Source organism: Phyllostomus discolor, chromosome 1 (genome assembly GCF_004126475.2).
Source record: "Phyllostomus discolor isolate MPI-MPIP mPhyDis1 chromosome 1, mPhyDis1.pri.v3, whole genome shotgun sequence".
NCBI classification, from domain to species: Eukaryota; Metazoa; Chordata; class Mammalia; order Chiroptera; family Phyllostomidae; genus Phyllostomus; species Phyllostomus discolor.
In genome coordinates, this window is record NC_040903.2 from 78,951,502 (window position 1) to 78,968,978 (window position 17,477).

The 17,477-nt window shown below is 45.3% G+C and overlaps 1 protein-coding gene across 4 annotated transcripts in view; it reads left to right on the forward strand.

Moving 5' to 3' along the window:
- DIP2C (disco interacting protein 2 homolog C) overlaps positions 1-17,477 on the forward strand; it is a 435,220-nt gene that overhangs the window by 212,344 nt on the left and 205,399 nt on the right. For 2 of the 4 annotated variants that reach the window (XM_036025084.1, XM_028505417.2), the window contains exons 2-3: positions 6,479-6,550; positions 8,209-8,376. In XM_036025084.1, coding sequence (XP_035880977.1) covers positions 6,479-6,550; positions 8,209-8,376 — 240 coding nt within the window. The remainder of the gene's footprint in view (positions 1-6,478; positions 6,551-8,208; positions 8,377-17,477) is intronic. The other 2 variants (XM_036025087.1, XM_028505418.2) reach the window with 1 other exon arrangement.

The following is a 17,477-nucleotide window of genomic DNA, read 5'->3' on the forward strand; positions in this document are numbered from 1 at the left end:
CGTTTCAAGTTTGGCTGTGGGTGGGTGGAGGTTGGCTCTTGCTCTCCTGTGATGCCGAAGAGAGTGGACTCCAGGCAGGCTATTTTCTTTAAAGCCTCCTCTTGCAATTGGAGTTTTTGATATACCAAAGTGAAAAGCCACAGGGGACATGTACTATTTTTTTCAAAGATAAAGTCTTAAGTGATAGTATCCAGGAACTTACTGGCTAGAATTACAATTTTAATATGTTGGCATATTTAAAATATTTTTTATCTTCCTGATGATGCCACTAACTAAATGTTTTAAGGAGGTTTTTTTGGTCATTTACATATATATAAAAACCCAGTCATGTTAATATGTAGGTCTTGAGAATTTTCCCCTTCATACTAAGTCTTAGAATAAGCCTTGTTGGTTTTATAACACTAGTGCAGGTTTTATGCTTATCCTGACTACCTTAAAATATTCTCATGGAACATAAATTTTTAAATTTTACATTGGAAATATGACGTGAACTAATGAGCAGTGAGTACAGCAATATGCATAGTAACAAAGAGAAGCACAGTCACCGTGAAGTGATGTGCACATTGGCACAAGGGGGCCAGGCTCGGGAAGGACTTGTGGCCCTCTGGTGAGTTTGCTCTCAGTCCTAGAGTGCGGAGCCGCCGTCGACAGACTCCGGGCAGGAGGTCATGCCATCCTCTCAGTGACGGATCAGAGGGCTGCATGCGGAGGAAGGACGGGTGGCCGGGACTGGAGAGCTAGGGACAGAGCAGCTGTTTGGATCATGAACAGAGAGCTGTTGGCATCAGCGTCCGTGATGAGATGACAGAGAAGCAGATGGATGACTTTCCTCAGGATTTGTGACGCTTCTGTAATCTGTCTTTGGCCTCACCTCTCTGGAGGGTGCATTGCCATAGTCCCTTCCAGCTTCTGACTGCACAGGACTTGCTGGCACGCAGGCAAGGCTGCTCTCGTGTGTCTTCCTGCCCAGCTTAGAGGCCAGAGCCATACTTGCGTGCTCCTTAGAGTCGATCACACCTTTAAACATGTAATAGATGCTGGCAAGTACTTACTGGGTTGTTGCAACTGCTTCATGCCTCTTGAAACATTTTACTTTCTGGGTATGTGATTTTTTAACTGTAGTAGAATATTGTAAGTACGTTATTAATGTTTTATCAATGAGAAAAGTGAGACCCTGAGAAATCAGCTGCCCTTGTGAGGCCCCTGGCTTGTGCTCGGGGAGGTGGGGGTTTGGGAATAGAGGTCCCTGGTCTGCCTGCTCCTGCTCCCTTAGACAGATGGGTACTTGCCTGTATACAGCAGTGTGTCTCTGCAGAGAGAGGTCCCTGCAGAGCTGACAGTTGTGCTTCCAGCAGAGGGTCAAGAGGGAGAATGCCTGCAAGGGTGTCCCTAAGCCTTATAAAGCCATCAGTGTAGGAAAGAAATGCCATGAAGGTTCCTGACGGCCCTAAAATTCCAAACATGGAAATGATTGCTTTGTTATATGAAACACTTGTTCCAGCATTAAATAATAAAATAACTCCTGACACGAGAATGGAAACCATCACCGTTAAGCCAGTCTGTTTACTCTGAATTGATCCTGGTTTGGCTGCGGCTCATACGTTCGTGGTGGGGCACTCTTTGCTGCCTGGAGCACACGGGGCTCTGTGTCTCCTGTCCTGGCTGGAGTGCAGGTCCGCTGGCTCCGCACAAGCCTCGCCGGGCTGGGTTTGCCAGAGTAAGGCTGAGGTGGGAAAACGGGGGAGCTGCGGGGTCACCTTCACTCTTGGATTCGTGGGCCCAGCTGCCCCTCACTTTTCTCAGACTCAGGCTTTGCTCTGAAACTCTGGTCTACAATGTAGGTGAGAAAAAGAATGCCATTTGGAGAGGGAAGTAAGAATTATCTTTTCTGTCTCTGAGTATGATTTAACCATGTACTGGTGGTTTTGCTTTACTTGCATTTTCATGTTGAATTTATGACTTGTCTGTAACTCTGTCTTTGTAAACAGAACACATGACAACTTTATTTCTACTGCTGGAATTTAAAGTCTTATGAAACTTTTTTAAGGATAACAAATTACGCTTTTCGTAAGTGGAAAGTACTTCAGGAGATCACTTTAATTTTCTCCTCACTGGGATTACCAATGACTTTTTTCATTTACTTTTCTGTTATACCTTCTTATTCTAAAATGAAAAGGGAGCCCCGGCCGGTGAGGCCCAGTTGGTTGGGCATCATCCCACAAACGGAAAGGTTGCAGGCTCCATCCCCCGTCAGGTCACATGCCTGGGTTGCTGATTCGGTCCCCAGTTGGGGCATGGATGGAAGGCAGCCGATCAGTGTTGCTCTCCCTTTTTCTCCCTCCCCCCTCCAAAATAAAAACATAAATGAAAATGAAAATGGAGTTAATAAATTATTATTTTTAGTATTCAAGCATGGAAAATATACTCTTTGGAATTTTATATGGAGAATAATCAAGTGTAGATCCTGCCTTCTAGTAGCTACTTTTCAAGGAACAAAATTCTGTAAATGTGTCATGGGTGGGGATGAGCTGTACTTCTCATTGATGATGATCTTTTAGCTCCAGGCTGAGAAAATACTAATTAACTGGCTGTAAACCATAGGTTGTTCCTTGTAGGATGACAGGTGTCAGATGAAACCTTGTTTAGGGATGTGACATGGAGCAGTGGGTCCTCTGTAGTAGCCTTTCCACCTTGAATTTCCAAAGTTTTATGCTGAAGACTGTGTTTGTTACAGATTCAAGGTGAGGAGAGGGGAGGTGTAGCCAATTGATCTTTCAGCCTGAACTGATGCGAAGTGAAGGAGGAACCAGGTGATACCGCGGCATTGGATGTAGGTCAACCTTGGACAGAAACCAGGGAGGCATTCTAGTGGGAGGAATTGTGTGAGAACCCAGCCAGCTTCTGTCTAATTTCTATCCATTATCTATTATCTACCTGTATCTTACTTACCTATCTACATCTACCTATTGTTTACCTATCACTATCTATATGTCATCTATTAATCATCTGTTCTTTGTATCAGTCATCTACTATTTACCTATCATCTCACCATAGCTATTGTCTATCTGTCTTATCTGTCTGTATTGTATTAGCACAAAAACCTCGTAGGCTGCTTCAGAACAATGGGCATAAATGCCTCTACTAGAAAGTTTGCTTCCATAATTTGCAGGGAGTCTGTCTGAGGATCTGTTGGATCTCTGACTACCAGATGCTAAAGTGGTTCCAGAGTTAAAAATGCCTGCACTTTCTCCCTGAGAAAGATAGTGTGTAGCAAGGATGTTTAACACTGATGCTTAGGGACCTGAGTGAACCTGGCCCCTTGTCACAGGTGCTGGATCCTTCTGGGCAACACTCAAGTCAAGCTGTTGTATTACACACTTTAATAATGGAATTGTTATTGATTTTCCCCTCTGTCCTTTACCTCATGGTCACTAAGCAGTTAAACAATCACCCTGTGTTCACCATGATTCCAAATGCAACCTCGGTCCAGTCATTTATTTGAAGTCACTCTGACACTTGTGTCTGCTGCTCACTTGTATGACTAAACCCTTCAACACGCAGTCCTGATTTGTGAAACACCAGGGGTCAGGACTCGGCCTGGAGGACACTGACCCATAAAAGGCATCACAACCTGGTTTTGAGGATGAGAGCCACTTGCTTATTGCTGAAACCAAAACAAACCATTGGTGGCCACCAAGGCCTCATGGGGAGAGCAGCACCGTGACTTGTGCAAAATTCTGTGCAGCAGGAGCCCTGACGTTGGGGTGTTGCAGAGCTGGGCCGGGCTTTGGAGGGTGACAGCAGGCGGTGGGTGCAAGGTGGTCCCTGAGAGGAGGATGTCCTGTGTGGCTGGGGCTGGGCAAACATCCAGAGAATGCTGACTGACCACATTGGTGTTAGTCCAAGTGGCAGATTCTGAGTGTGATTTCAATGGGGAAAGTATTAGATTTGGACAAGATTTGTTTTCTTTTTAGTTCTGGAGCTCTGAGCGAGAAATACAAGTACTGTTGTGCCTCAGTTTCTTACCTTAAACTCAGTTGTTACAAGAATTAAAAGAGGTTATTTAGGACCTGTAGGACAGGACCACACTGACACCTTCCCTTTTAAGAGGGGTCATGATTTCTTGGGGAAAGTGCTTATTTTCCTTTATGCTTAAGGTCTTAAAAATTGGAGTTTTTCAAAGTAAGAATTTAAAGACAGAGTTCGAAGTGAGTTTCCTGTGAACCACCTTTATGCTTAAATGTTCATCCGAGTGCTTTTTAAACCTCGAGCTGAGTTTTGGGTATACCAGCAAAGATGCTGTGAGTTGCCAAGTGTTGAACAGCTAGTGGAACTGGCTGGGAATGGGCACCCTGGTAAACAAGTAGTACACAGGGAGCTTCATGGGAAGCCAGTATGTGCTAGTTGATGGTGGGGACTCCCCTGATACTCTCGCTCCCATGTTCCTTTTCCTGCTTTTGTTTCATCCAGGTGTCCCCTGGCTTGCAAAAGCTGACTGATTTTGAGTTTGTCAAATGCTGAGCTGAAGCCAAAGTGGATTAAGGGAGAGTACAATTAGCGTGGAAACTAGCTTCATGATAGTTTCTTTCTGTCCAAATACTGGTCAGGGAGAATACGTGGTAAAGGACAGTGGAAATGTTCGGGAGGAGGGGGCAGCTACCTGTTCAGGGGTCCCCCGGGGGCGCTGAGAGGATGGACCCCCTGGGAGGCTGTTCCTGCTTTGCTGTCAAAGAGCAGAAAGTGCCTCTTTCTGCAGGTTATTTTACCATGTTTTCTCAAAGGCAGATGTCTTGCTCTTTCTTGCAATGTTACACAAAGTGCAGTCAGCTAGAGCAGCGATTTTCAACCTTTTTCATCTCATGGCACACATAAACTAATTACTAAAATTCTTTGGCACACCAAAAATATATATTTGTTGATCTGACCAAAAAGATAGGTATAATTTGGATTCAGTCACACCAACTATTGTTATGTTGGCTGTTGTCATTTTTTAAAAATTTGATGATCCAAGGGAAAAGGGGTCAGGGCTGTGACTAAGTAGTCAGGTATTGTCTGCTTTAAAAATTCTTATGGCACGCTGGTTGGAAATTGCTGGGTTAGAGAGAAGTGTGAAGCGGGAGGGTAAGGTGTGAGAGCCACTTCTCCGCCCCCGTCTCCATGTACTCGCTCACTGCCTTGTCCTGATCAACCATAAAGCAATTCCAGAGTGTGTACATGCACGTGGGTGTTGAGGATGCTGAAATTTTGGATGTTTTTTAAAAACTGGAATATTTGATGGGGTCTTTCCAAAGAGGACCGACCAGCCCCAGCACTGAGCGGTGAGCAGGCACAGGTGCAGAGCCTGGCAGATCTTGGATGAGGGCCACCTGTCACGTTCGTCTGATCAGCCAACCCACGGTGGCCACTCACATAGGTGTGGCATCAAAAATGCTCATCAGCTGAGAACAGGATGCATTTTCTATATCTTTCTGTTATTTATGGCCCCGTGTTTAAAAATGAGTCGTGTGTTTCATGGGGCGGACAAGACTCTACAGTGAGCCATGAGTTATGTGTCAAACATTAAACACTGAGGGCATTTTGTGGTCCGATCGGGTTTGGTGAGCATATCTCACTAGAGAAAGCAAATTCACCACTTTGTGTGTGGCTCATAATAACTTGTCCTTTGCCTACTGTGTTATTATTCATGCTCAAGTTTTTGGCTCTTCAGGTTGTGATAGTTTGATCAGAATATTAGGAAAAATGAGCAGATTCTAAAAATTTCAAGGGAAAAATCAGTATTTTTGTGTGCAATAGCACTTATACTTGGAAAGGCTATTACGTACCACACAGGTTATTCTGTCTCATGTCCTCAGCACTTAGAAGAATGTCAGCGTGGTGCTGAGGGCTCCTGCTCTGCTGTATGTGAAACTCTGGCTATCACATTTTAATTCTCGTCTTACTGATAAGTATCTTTTTCACGTATTTTGGATTTCCATAGGTCCCATGTTCTTTAACTTTGTCTTATTTAATGTTCCATTAGGTCTAATCACTTATTTTCAAAAATATTCTAGCAGTTTCAAGTCCTCGAGACTGATGCTGATTAGAAAAAAATCTCATTAATGGAAGAAGGTGATAGTCAGTGGTGGACTTGGGCAGCTGTCACCGGTGTGGACCTGCACGATCTGTGGTTGGTTAGGTTAATGAGAGCCATGAGGACTGGGGAGGTTTCCTGCACTGGCAGATGTGAGTAAGATTGCAAGAATTTAATTCTGGGCCCCATCAGAGCCAAAATCTTGAGAGGAGGGCTGGGCAGGCATTTTTGTTTGTTTGAAGGCAAAGGGAAAAAGTCAAGGCAAATGACTAAAGTGTTTTCTTCTTAAAATAGTCATCGTGAGGCACACAGAAAACACAGTTGTGCCTGCATGTCTTCTTAGACTGTGTTGCGTGATCAGCTCTACCTCTGGGGACCATTCTGAACCTTTTTTTCCTTCTCTTATAGGTGACATCACACAAAAAGGATATGAAAAGAAGAGGTCGAAATTAATTGGTGCCTACCTGCCCCAGCCTCCAAGTACGTAAACTTTGATGATGTGTCATCCAGTTTAAAGAGTTAACTGCAACGCACAAGAGAAGGACATGAGCGCAGATCCTTCTTTAGTCGCTGATTTGCACGAAGATCATGCTCCTGACGTGGCACTCGTCACATTTAAGTTTTCTCTAGGGCTGCATGTGTATTTTGTGAATGTACAATATGCACAGGATATTTTTACAAGTGTGCCTAATATATTTAATAAGTATTTCACCTATGGGGGCAGTAATATGGTTGATTACTTCAAAATGCTTATAGTTTAAATTAAGCCAACTGAAGCCATTGGGGGTCAGGACAAATCTAGAAACCTAGAAAATGATATAATATCCTGCCTGGGATTATGAAATCATAAAGGGTGGTTTTGCTTTGAAATGTGATTACAAAACATTATGGATTCTTCTAAAAGTACAAAATCTGTTTCACTCGATGTCCAGGTTTGTAGAATCTCTTTGCACTTGAGCCAGGTTCTGTCCATTTCAAGAAACAGAAAATGATGCCAGGCTGAAGCTCTCACACTTCAGTCCTAATGAAGCTCAGTTTGGTTTGAGGGTGACCTTGAGGTGGCTAAGCTTTGGGAATGACATAAAGCTAATGCAGGTAATGCTGTATTCAAGGAAGAAAGGTGCTGCCTGACCTCTACAGTTTTCACTGTTAAAACAAGGTTTTACAGCGGCCCAGATACTTCTGCTGGAGAAGAGTTAACAGGTGCGTTTCACGGACGGATCCCCAGCTCTGTGCCTCCTGATCTCCAGGCTGTGACACCCCCACAAATGCTCTGTTAGCATGATTAGGAGCATTTCCTGAAGCTTGTATTACAGGAAACTTAATTCGTGTGTTTAGTTTCTGCTGTGATTGTATCTTTGTTTTGATTTTGTGTGTTTTCTTTCTTTCCTTGATTCTTTTTTCCTTTTTATTGAATTTATTGGGATGACTGGTTAACAAAATTGCAGGTGTCAGGTGCACAGTTGCAAAAGACGTTGTCTGTACACTATGCTCTGTGTTCACCTCCCCAAGTCATGTCTCTGCCCATCACCACGTGTCCCCGCTATCCTCCACTCTTTCCGTGGTTCTTAAAAGAGTTAACATGAAGATGGACCTGTTGTATAGCCTGACTTAGCCGATAGGCTTGATTTCCTGTTTTCTGGCTTTTAAAAGGAAGAAGCCCTGTTCTATCCCAGTGAATTAAAAAAATAGGTTTTTGGTTGGCTGATGCCCACATATGAAAGGCTTTAGGAGTATGTGTGGGCAGATGAGTAGACGTTGGCCTCCCCCTTTCTCCTTTCTCTTGTCCTCTAGCAGTACTGCCTGGTGATGACCTGTGGCCCATTATTGTGAGTCCCTTTCCATAGGCGGCCCCTCCGCATCTCGGAGGAAGGCTGGCAGGCTGACTGTAGGCTTTTGACATTGTTGGGTTCTCATTTCTGTGCCTTACCAAACAAGAGTGAAACAGAAGCAGTTCCCAGAAGATGGCTCTCCAGCCGTGGTGCCAAGAGCATGGCTGACTGTGTGGGCTGGGCGCTCAGGGTGGCACCCGTGTTGCGTGGTCCCTTTGCATGGGGTCGGCAGCTCTGCTCAGCGCTGTAACAAATTAAAAAAAAACTAAAGTTGGAATTAATTAGTTTTTTTTCGACTTGTTACAGCAGCGAACGGAGCTGCGGTGGCCCGGTGTAGACTGCAGCACAGTGAAGGCGCCCCGAGGAGAACGCCACACTCCGGCCACATCGGGGTGTGTGACATCAGAGAAGCCGCTGGCAGGGAGCGGGTGGCCAGCACCGCGGGAAACCGGCCTCTGTTTTACTTTCGTTTCGGTGAGCGCACTTTTCTGAGAGAGAGAGAGACTTCATGGCAGGGAAACATTTGAGATGGCCATCACCCAGCGCCATTGTAAACGGAATTGCAGGGCTTAGCTTTGGGGGGACACTAAGGGACCTCTGTCTGAACCCACATTCTCCAGATGAGGTCTCAGGAGTTTTTGGTGGCCACGGTGCTCCTTGATCACAGAATTATCAGACTCCAAAACCACGACCATCCATCCCACTGACTCAGGGCCAGTTCTGAGAGTGTTCTATTAGAATAGAATATGCTGTTTCAACAACCCTATGGTCCCAGTTGACACTTGAGAAAGAAGAATGCGTGTTAAATTCCTATTCTTTCTACAATCATTGGTCTTCTGCCGACCTTTGTCTCATAGCCAAACACCTCAGCGAAGGAAGAACTAGTGGGTCCTGGCCTCTGAGATCTACTGAAGGGAGTGAGAGCTACAGCCTTCACACTCCTGTCCCCAAAGGACAGTGTTAAAAAATGAAACCGTTTACTCACAGAGTATATTCTTAGAGGTCATGATCCTCAGAGGTGAAAATTATGTTAGTGCATAATATTTTGAATACAGGAAGCCCAAAAAGGTGAGTTCAATGAACCTTTTAGTAGGATAAGAAAATAAGGATTTGTAAGTGTTTGGCTTCAAATAAAAGGCTTTGTTCAAACATCATATACAAATAATAAAGAGAGAAAATTTAATGTTGTAATTGGCCCCCAGGGTCTCTGAAGTAGCACCCAGCCTGGTCACCCCACTGTGGTTTCTTTGGGTCCCCTCTGAGCCACTTGCTGACAGATACAATAAATGTGCTTGTGGGGAGGATGGAGGGTTGGTGAGTGGGTGGCGCAGTCGAGCATTAGCTGAGAGGCTCTTTCACAATTACACAAGTCCCACCCACCTGACTGAATTGCGAGGAAGAGAGAGCCTGCGTGGGGGTGCTGCTCAGCGGGCCTCAGGGGCCACCCTGTTCCCACTGGGAAGGAGAGGGCCTGGTTCGGGATTTCAGGACTGGTAACTGGAGGCCCAGAGAGTTTTGCATTTTTACTGATAATCTTTGTTTTTGAGAAGTTACCCTGGGTGGACACTCTCACACAAAACTTTGTCTCTGGGAAGCAGTGAGGAGAGCATGTGATTCTGAATCAGGGAATTCTTTCAAGCTCAGTCTTAGAAATAATTCTTTTGCTTTAGGATCTTTGCAAAATGTCATGTTTTCTGTTTCAGTTGCCCTTATCCTGTTATACACTTTCCTAGAAGAGTTTTATGTTTTGAGTAACTTTTCTTTTTTCTTTCACATAATTTTTATTTATTGGAGAAAATTCTAAGACTTCTCCAAAAAATATTCTAAAACTATCTCCACTTTGTTTTTTAGGACACATGATTATGAACAAACAGCCTGTTCAGGCACATTCAGCAAAAATCAGTAGCTCAGATTGGAGCTGCCAAGCCCGTTTCAGGGAAGGTGTTCAGGGAGCAGGTAGTTTCATGGTTTTCTGCTCAGAAGTGAGTGGCTGTCACAGAATATCTTGTGTGACTTGGGCTGTCCTGGAAGACACAGTGCATCAGTGAGCATGATAATGAATGCTTACCTAAATCTAGATGAGAAAAGTTATGCCAAAATCTGGAAAGAAAAATGAAAAGTGTGTGTGTGTGTGTGTGTGTGTGTGTGTGTATATACACATATATATATATATAAAATTTATTTTACTTATTTTATATGTATAATTTTATACACACACATGCACACACATATGGAAAGGTCAGAAAGAACATATTGGAAATCGTTTTCGAAAAGATGATATGATTTAGGCCCTGACTGACATGGCTCAGCAGCTTGGACGTCATTCCTCAAACCAAAAGGATGGTGATACAGTTCCCAGTCAGGGCACATGCCTAGGTTGTGGGCCAGGTCCCCAGTAGGGGATGTGTGAGAGACAACGAATTCATGATTCCCTCACATATCCATGTTTCTCTCCCTCACTTTCTCCCTCCCTTTCCCTCTCCCCCAAAATAAATAAATAAAATATTTTAAAATAAGAGAATAAAATATTTAGGACAACTCACTTTTGGTATGAGTTCTCTTACAGTTTTTGGCTATGTAGTATCTTTTTCAAAATCATCTTTTATTTTCTAAATCTGATATGACTTGTAAAAACAGAAATTAAAATTTCTTTTCAGGAATATCTTCACACAGCGACAAATTTTACAGTTGAGTCTTCACTGTTTTCAGGACAGGGCCCTGGTGTGAAGTAGTAAAATTCCACTCTAACCATAAACAGTGAAACTTTTTTTGCCCAAACATAATCCCCCTTTCTTATAGCATGTGTATTAGCTAGGTTCAGCTTTCTACATGATTGTCCATCAAATGCTCCTCAGTGGTGAGTGATTTATGTAGATTTAGTCTTCCTTAGGCCCAGCTTGAGGTTATTTCAACAGCCAGATGGCTTTGTCCCTAGTTGCAGGGATTTGCCATGACCAAGTAGTTGTGGCAGTGTTGGCGATTTGGATAAGGTGACGGGAGGGCAAGTCTGTCTCTGTCCTTCCTATCCCCTGGGAATTGGCTGTGGGGCCCCCAGGAGCAGCCTTAGAGAAGGGAGAGCCTGGTCAGGGTAAATTTGTCTACCTTTGTTTCCCCCGGAGATGACAGATGGCCCTGTGTGGAGTTGAAGCTCGGGTGTGTCGGAGGGCCTTGCACATGGCGGCCCGGCCTTTTCTCAGGTCTTCGAACCTTCATGCTCCTCTGATGTTCATTTGTGCCATTCTGCACATGCTGCGCCCTCCGCTAGCACCTGCATCATTTAACTCTCAGTTCAAGTGTTGCTTCTACACAGATTCCTTCATGGTCCCTCAGGTTAGGACAGGCCTTCCAGTCCCAATCTTCATGACATCCCACTTCTGAAATACGTACAGTACTGTAGGCGGATGGTTGTGCCTGAATATTTAGTGATTACGCCCCATCCCATCCCACAGTCGGTCCCTCATCTCCTTTCCACAGCAGTGGGCATTCAGCAGGCATTTGTTGAAGGATGAACTGGGTAGATGAACCTGGAACTATGTCTGCACCTGGCAGATCAGCTGGCAGAGCCCAGGCCCCCCTGCACAACTGTGGGTAGTGGGAGTTACTGCCTGAGCAATCCCCTCGCCGTGTGTCCCCCAGTGAGTAGCGAGGCAAGTGTGCTTACCTGACTGAGGGAACGGGAGCACAGAGAGCTGGTCCAAGGGGCGGATGCCAAGTGTTAGCCTGGCGATGCCCCAAATACATCAGCAAATGGACCTTTACTGCCTCAGGCAGCTCTTCTCTGAAACCACTGTTGTATTTTGATTTCTCATTTGGATCATTTTAAGTGGCAAATGGTACATCAAGTGCTGATCACTGTTTCTGTATGTGGAAAGTTAAAGGATAATATGATTTTGGACCTCTGCACATTCAATCAGCTGAATTTTATTTTCTTAACTAAGTTTGGAATTCAGCTTGAGCAATCCGGGTGTTCAGTGCTGTTACTGGGGATCCCTGGGGCTCTGTAATCCTGTTCCTATGGGGGGACCTCAGGGAGCTGCCTCCAACCCTCGCCACAGGTTCTTTGGCTGGGGGGTGAAGAGGAAGTGGCCTGTCATCGGCAAATTGTGAATTTGCACTTTGGTCTTGTATGACACGAAGAACTTTGTCACCTTGGGTTTAAGGGTATAAACCTGAGATACATGCCGTTGTGGTGGTGTTCAGGAAGCGAGGCTGGCTGCACTACTGCCTTCCTGAGCCGCGGTCAGTCTCTCTGACTCTTCACGTTAAGTTAACAGCTCTGAGCTTCCCTGGTGCTGGGCACAGTTAGGTCCCTATTTTCATTCTGCTGCCAGGTCCACAATCTCCCTGGGCACGGATGTCGTATTTGCTCATCCTGACCTGGGCATCAGGGGTCACATGGCCTGTCCTGGAGGTGAGGGTGGGGTGTGATCCAGGAGGTACTCTGTGCCATTGTTTTCATGGTGGTTGGGGTGTAGGAGACAAGGTTAAGTTCCAGAACAGGAGAAAGGCAAGTATTTAAATTGGTGTTGCTTGTCTGTGGCTTAGCATGAATTTTTCCCAGATTGAATTCCAACTGGAAATGAACCATCAGCAAAAAGTAAATACCTGTGTCCCAGGTACACAATGGTCATGATCTTGACACACAATTTGCTGCTCTCAGTGGGCTACGAAGTATTCTTCTTTTATCACTGGCAGCTATGGTTCGATCATGTGAATGTCCTATTATTTTTGGTGACGTTTAACCAGTCAGGGTCCTCACCCCCAATGTCAGTAGTTAAAGGGAGCACATCCAGGCTATTTCCGTGTGAGGCCTCCAGAGTTTGGGGCTAGCGACCACTGTTCAGTGAGAATGGTGCCCGCTGTGGAACTGCCTCATACCTGTGAGCTGTAAGAAAGATGCAGAAACTTGACACCTCAGTCCTGACCACAGACACTCACTGCCTTCTAAAGGTGCCCTCCCTGCCCGACAAGCGCAGACCCAGTGTTGACAGTAGAATCAGGCACAAACACACTCACGTCATACGGAGGGCTCTTGTCAAACTTTCTGAAGCTCCAGGACTTCTACGTGTTTCCAAGTCATGAGTTGATGATCAAGTTAATATGTTTTAGTAGAAAAGTGGTTAGCAAATTTGTACTGATTTATGGTAGAGATTTATATTAACGAAGGATGAGATAAGAAGCAACAATGACAGTGATGAATAATTAAGCTAATATGGTTGGGGTACAGGTTACTTATAGTGAAAGTCCTGTTTTCCAGTGTTGTCATCTGTGCTAACACAAAGCAAACATAGTGAATTCTTAATCAGCATGCACAACAGTTGTAGTGTTGATGTCTGGCAAAGTGTTTGATTTCACCTGATTTAGAAGTAAGTGCCGCTGAGGAAGAGTGTAATCAGGTACTAAGAATGGGACAGTTTAGACATCATTTTTTAAAGATTTATTTATTTATTTTTAGAGAGTGAAGGGAGAGAGAGAGAGAGAGAGAAACATCAATGTGCAGTTGCTGGGGGCCATGGCCTGCAACCCAGGCATGTGCCCTGGCTGGGAATCAAACCTGTGATGCTTTGGTTCACAGCCCACGCTCAATCCACTGAGCTACACCAGCCAGGGCTTAGAAATCATTTTTGTACAGACTTGAATCATGGAAAAGTCTCTAGCAGCTTCACCAAGTTCTAAAAGCCAGGTCACCTGGGAGGCTCCATGAATACTACACAGAGAGGGAAGCAACCAGGAGGTGCTTGACTTTTCGTGAGCGCCCTGGGATCACGTCCACATCTGTGCCCGCAGCATCATGGGACCCGACATTTAGAGGCTGAGTGTTGTGTCCAGTTCCATGATTAGTAAGAACAGACCAGAATTTGGATGCAGTTCTTCTAGTGTTAAATCCCACATGCATTCTCATTCACATTATTGTCCACTTACACTTCATGATTTCTTTAAAAAATATGCTGCCTTGGCTGGCGTGGCTCAATGGATTGAGCACTGGCCTGCAAACCGAAGGGTCGCTAGTTCGCTTCCCAGTCAGGGCACATGGCTGGGTTACAGGCCAGGTCACCAATAGGCAGCGTGCAAGAGGCAACCACTCATTGATGTTTCTCTCCCTCTCTTTCTCCCTCCCTTCTCCTATCTCTGAAAATAAGTGAATAAAATCTTTTTAAAAAGTATGCTGAGAAACCTAGATTTTCAGTGTATTCTTTCACTATCTGAGTTTAGAAATCCTGACTTTCTCCAGAACATTTAACATCCTGAATAACCACAGGCCTGTACTGCAGGTCCCCTGGCCTGTGCCCATCACTGTATCAGCACAATAATGACTGTCCCCTTATCCTTAGGACAGTGTGGTGATGACTGTGATTTCTTCTGGTGTCTAGTTCTTCATAATTAATAAAGGGACTGTATTTTTTTTTCAATAACCTGAAACTGATGAGTTGTTTAGGGACAGAACTATGGTGTTAGTAATTTTCTTTGGAGAATCTTCTCTTAATCATGTGTTGGAAATAACCGATTGAAGTTCTAATAAAAAGTGGCTTATTTCTCTGCTTTGTCTTTCTTTGGGCTTGAACAAGATTTTCACGTCTCAAGGGACAGAGTGTTCAGAGGAGAGGGTGTGATAGGACAGGTCAGAACTCAGAAACAGTGACTGTTTCTACTGGACCAGAACCTGGAGGTCTGGGTGGGCGACGTGGCTGAGCTGCTGGTAGGTGTTATACTGGGGGGAGACTGAAGTTCAGGTGGACAAATCTAGGCTTTGTTTTCTGGTTGACAAGACAGAGGGAAATGAGATGGGCAGATCCCTGCGTGGGTTGAAGCAGGGCAGACGGGGGGTGGGGCGGGGGGCACGCTGCAGGAGCCCTGGGAACTAGAGAAGGAGCAGCAGGTGCCACCTGACTGTGAAGGCTCCAGGCAGGCCAGCAGGAAGCCTGATGGCTTCTCTGACCGTGGGGATAAGGTGTAGAGTAGGGAGACGAGGACTCACGGGATGTGGATGTTTGTGGCCAGGAGAGGTGGGATGCCCCTGGTAGAAGAAGTTGGCTGTCCTGGGCAGCTGGGAGCTCAGCAGAGGGATGGGGTCCTTTTGAACCTGTGCTGTCCTTCTGTTTCCTCTTTTCTCTGTGCTCCTTGAGTCACCTTCCTCTGATTTGGAATAGTTCTTATAGTCCCATTTTAATTCTAGAGGAAAAACAGAAGTCTCCCTGACATTGTCATATTTAAACCGAAGCACTGCAGCCTCTGCGCAGACCTTGAAAGTATCCTTTACTGGGTCAGAAGTGTTTTCTGAGCCTGTCCTGTGGGATAGGGGAAGTGTTCGGCTGAGGCAGGGGACAGATAATGAGACAGAAGTCACCTTCTCCTGCCACTCTCCCAAGTAAGGAAGGATCTGATGGACACATCTAATGTCAGATGACAGCTCTCAGCTGCTCTGAGTTCACTCCTGGGCAACAGTGAAGTTGTGCCAGTGTCCATCTTTCCTCATAAGATGGGTATTGAACAAATAGTTTTGCAGTGAGGTCACAAAAATACTTCTTTGTGGCATCAAGGGACCGGCTAGATTTTACTCATGTAACAAGTAATTTCTGTACTGGGAGTGTAGCACTGAACACATGGCCTCTGTCCCAGGTACCAGGCCTCTTTGGGGGTTGGGACAGTGAGGCCACCTTGTCACTCTGACAACAGGGTACCTAGGAGCCCTGGGAGGGGATGCCCATCTCAAAAGAAAGGGCCGCTGGGAGCAAGTATTTAAATGCTGCTAGAGAGTGACACTGACTGAGTTCCAACCCCAGTTTGGGCCTGTGTTTCCTCATCAGTAAAATGGCACAGGTAACAGCACGTATCTCACGTGGTTATGCTAACAAATGAAACAGGTTCATAAATGTAAAGTGCTTAGGCCAGTGCAGTAAAGTGTTCGCAGTTCTCCGTTCTGTGTAAGCTGAGGCCCTGGGTCACAGGTGGTGACAGCAGCCAGCTGGGACTTCCATCTCCAGAGCATGACGAGGTTGCTGGTGCCGCTCCCCTCTATTCAAAAGGGATGCTGAGCCAGGCCAGTGCCCGGCACTTGGTGCTCTTTAAATGGGGGAGAAAGGGTCTGGTCTTGATTTTTATCACGTTGTCCTCTGAAGGGAACTAATCTTTGCCCCTGGATTCCTGTGTTCTTGGACAGTTACCCCACCTCCCTCGGGACAGACACCTCACCTTCCCTGGGGCCTTTCTTGGCCTGTGTCTGTTGTAGACAGTCTGGTCGGCCTACAGCTTCTTTGAGAGGTAGTTCTCAATTGTGTATGAACATGAGACCCCAAGACTGCTGAATTCTGAGGTATAATTGTGTTTTACTAATTATTCACGTGTTAGTGTTACCAAGAAGACACCCATTTTAGCAGTGTCATTGGTCAAATCCTTAAGATAGATCACTGGAAGGACACCTCTGTCACTGCCTCTGGGTCCTCCTGTGGTGACAGGTTGAGTTCTACTTTGGATTGCATATTTGACTGTTGGCTTTTTGTTGTTAGGGTGTACCTTTAAGCCACCTCAAATTTCATTCACAATGAAGTCAGATAAAAATTAATAATTCAAATATGCACACTAATACTTTGTTTTAATGTCCCATTGCTAATAACCTGTTAAAGCTAATCTTTTGTCAAATTTATTTATTTCTTTTTAAAACTGTGTTTTTTAAACTCTGTATTCCAGCCTATGAGAATAAGTATTGACGTGTTTGCTGCATATTAGCTATCTGGGAACGGATGTGTGGGGTCCACACATAGGCTAGTCCTACCGCTGATCCAAGTATGTGAGTGCTGGGACTTGTGCATGTCTCAGAGGATGGACACAGCCTCCTAGGGGCCCAGAAGGGGTCAAAGGTTGAAAGTAGACCCAGGAAGCCTGTTTGAATAAATGAGGAAGGTAGCAGTACTGAGAATGAAAGCAAAACATTAAATACATATACGAATCTGCCACTGTGTAACCTCAGCTGCTTCCAGCTACCCATTTAGCTATTCTTTCCAGAACTGCACTAAGATGTCAGTAACCAGTTAAAGTGTAAAGCCACAGGACAGGAGAAGGGAAGAAACAGTGACAGGTTTCCATGATGTGTAAGACACCTCGATCAGCCTGGCACAGGGGGAAGGGGGCAGCAAATGAAGGTGTTGATGAAACCTCAGATTGGGGGAAGCATGGCATCTAGGAAGCAGGTGATCCACATCCTCTCTACTCCCCAGAGGGGTTTGTTCTCTGGAAAAATGGACTAGGAGCCTCCAGGTTTAGGGACACCAAGCAGGACTGACCCCACAGGTGCTGAATCAGAGCGTGCATTCTGGAGGGAAAGACGAGTCCAGCCCCGAATGGCAAACATTCCTGTGTTTGCTCACAAGACAGGAGACCACAGGCCTCATCTCTGGGCAGATGGACCAGCCCAGATAAAAGTCCGCTGGGAATAGACCTGGTGCCACTGCCACAGGAAGAAAACACTGCTTGCTACTCCTTTAATGGTAATAAAGAAGAAATTGTAGAAGTTGACAGAAGAGAGAAAAACAAACAGGTTTTACATAATGATTATAACTTCAGAATGGCATTCAACATCT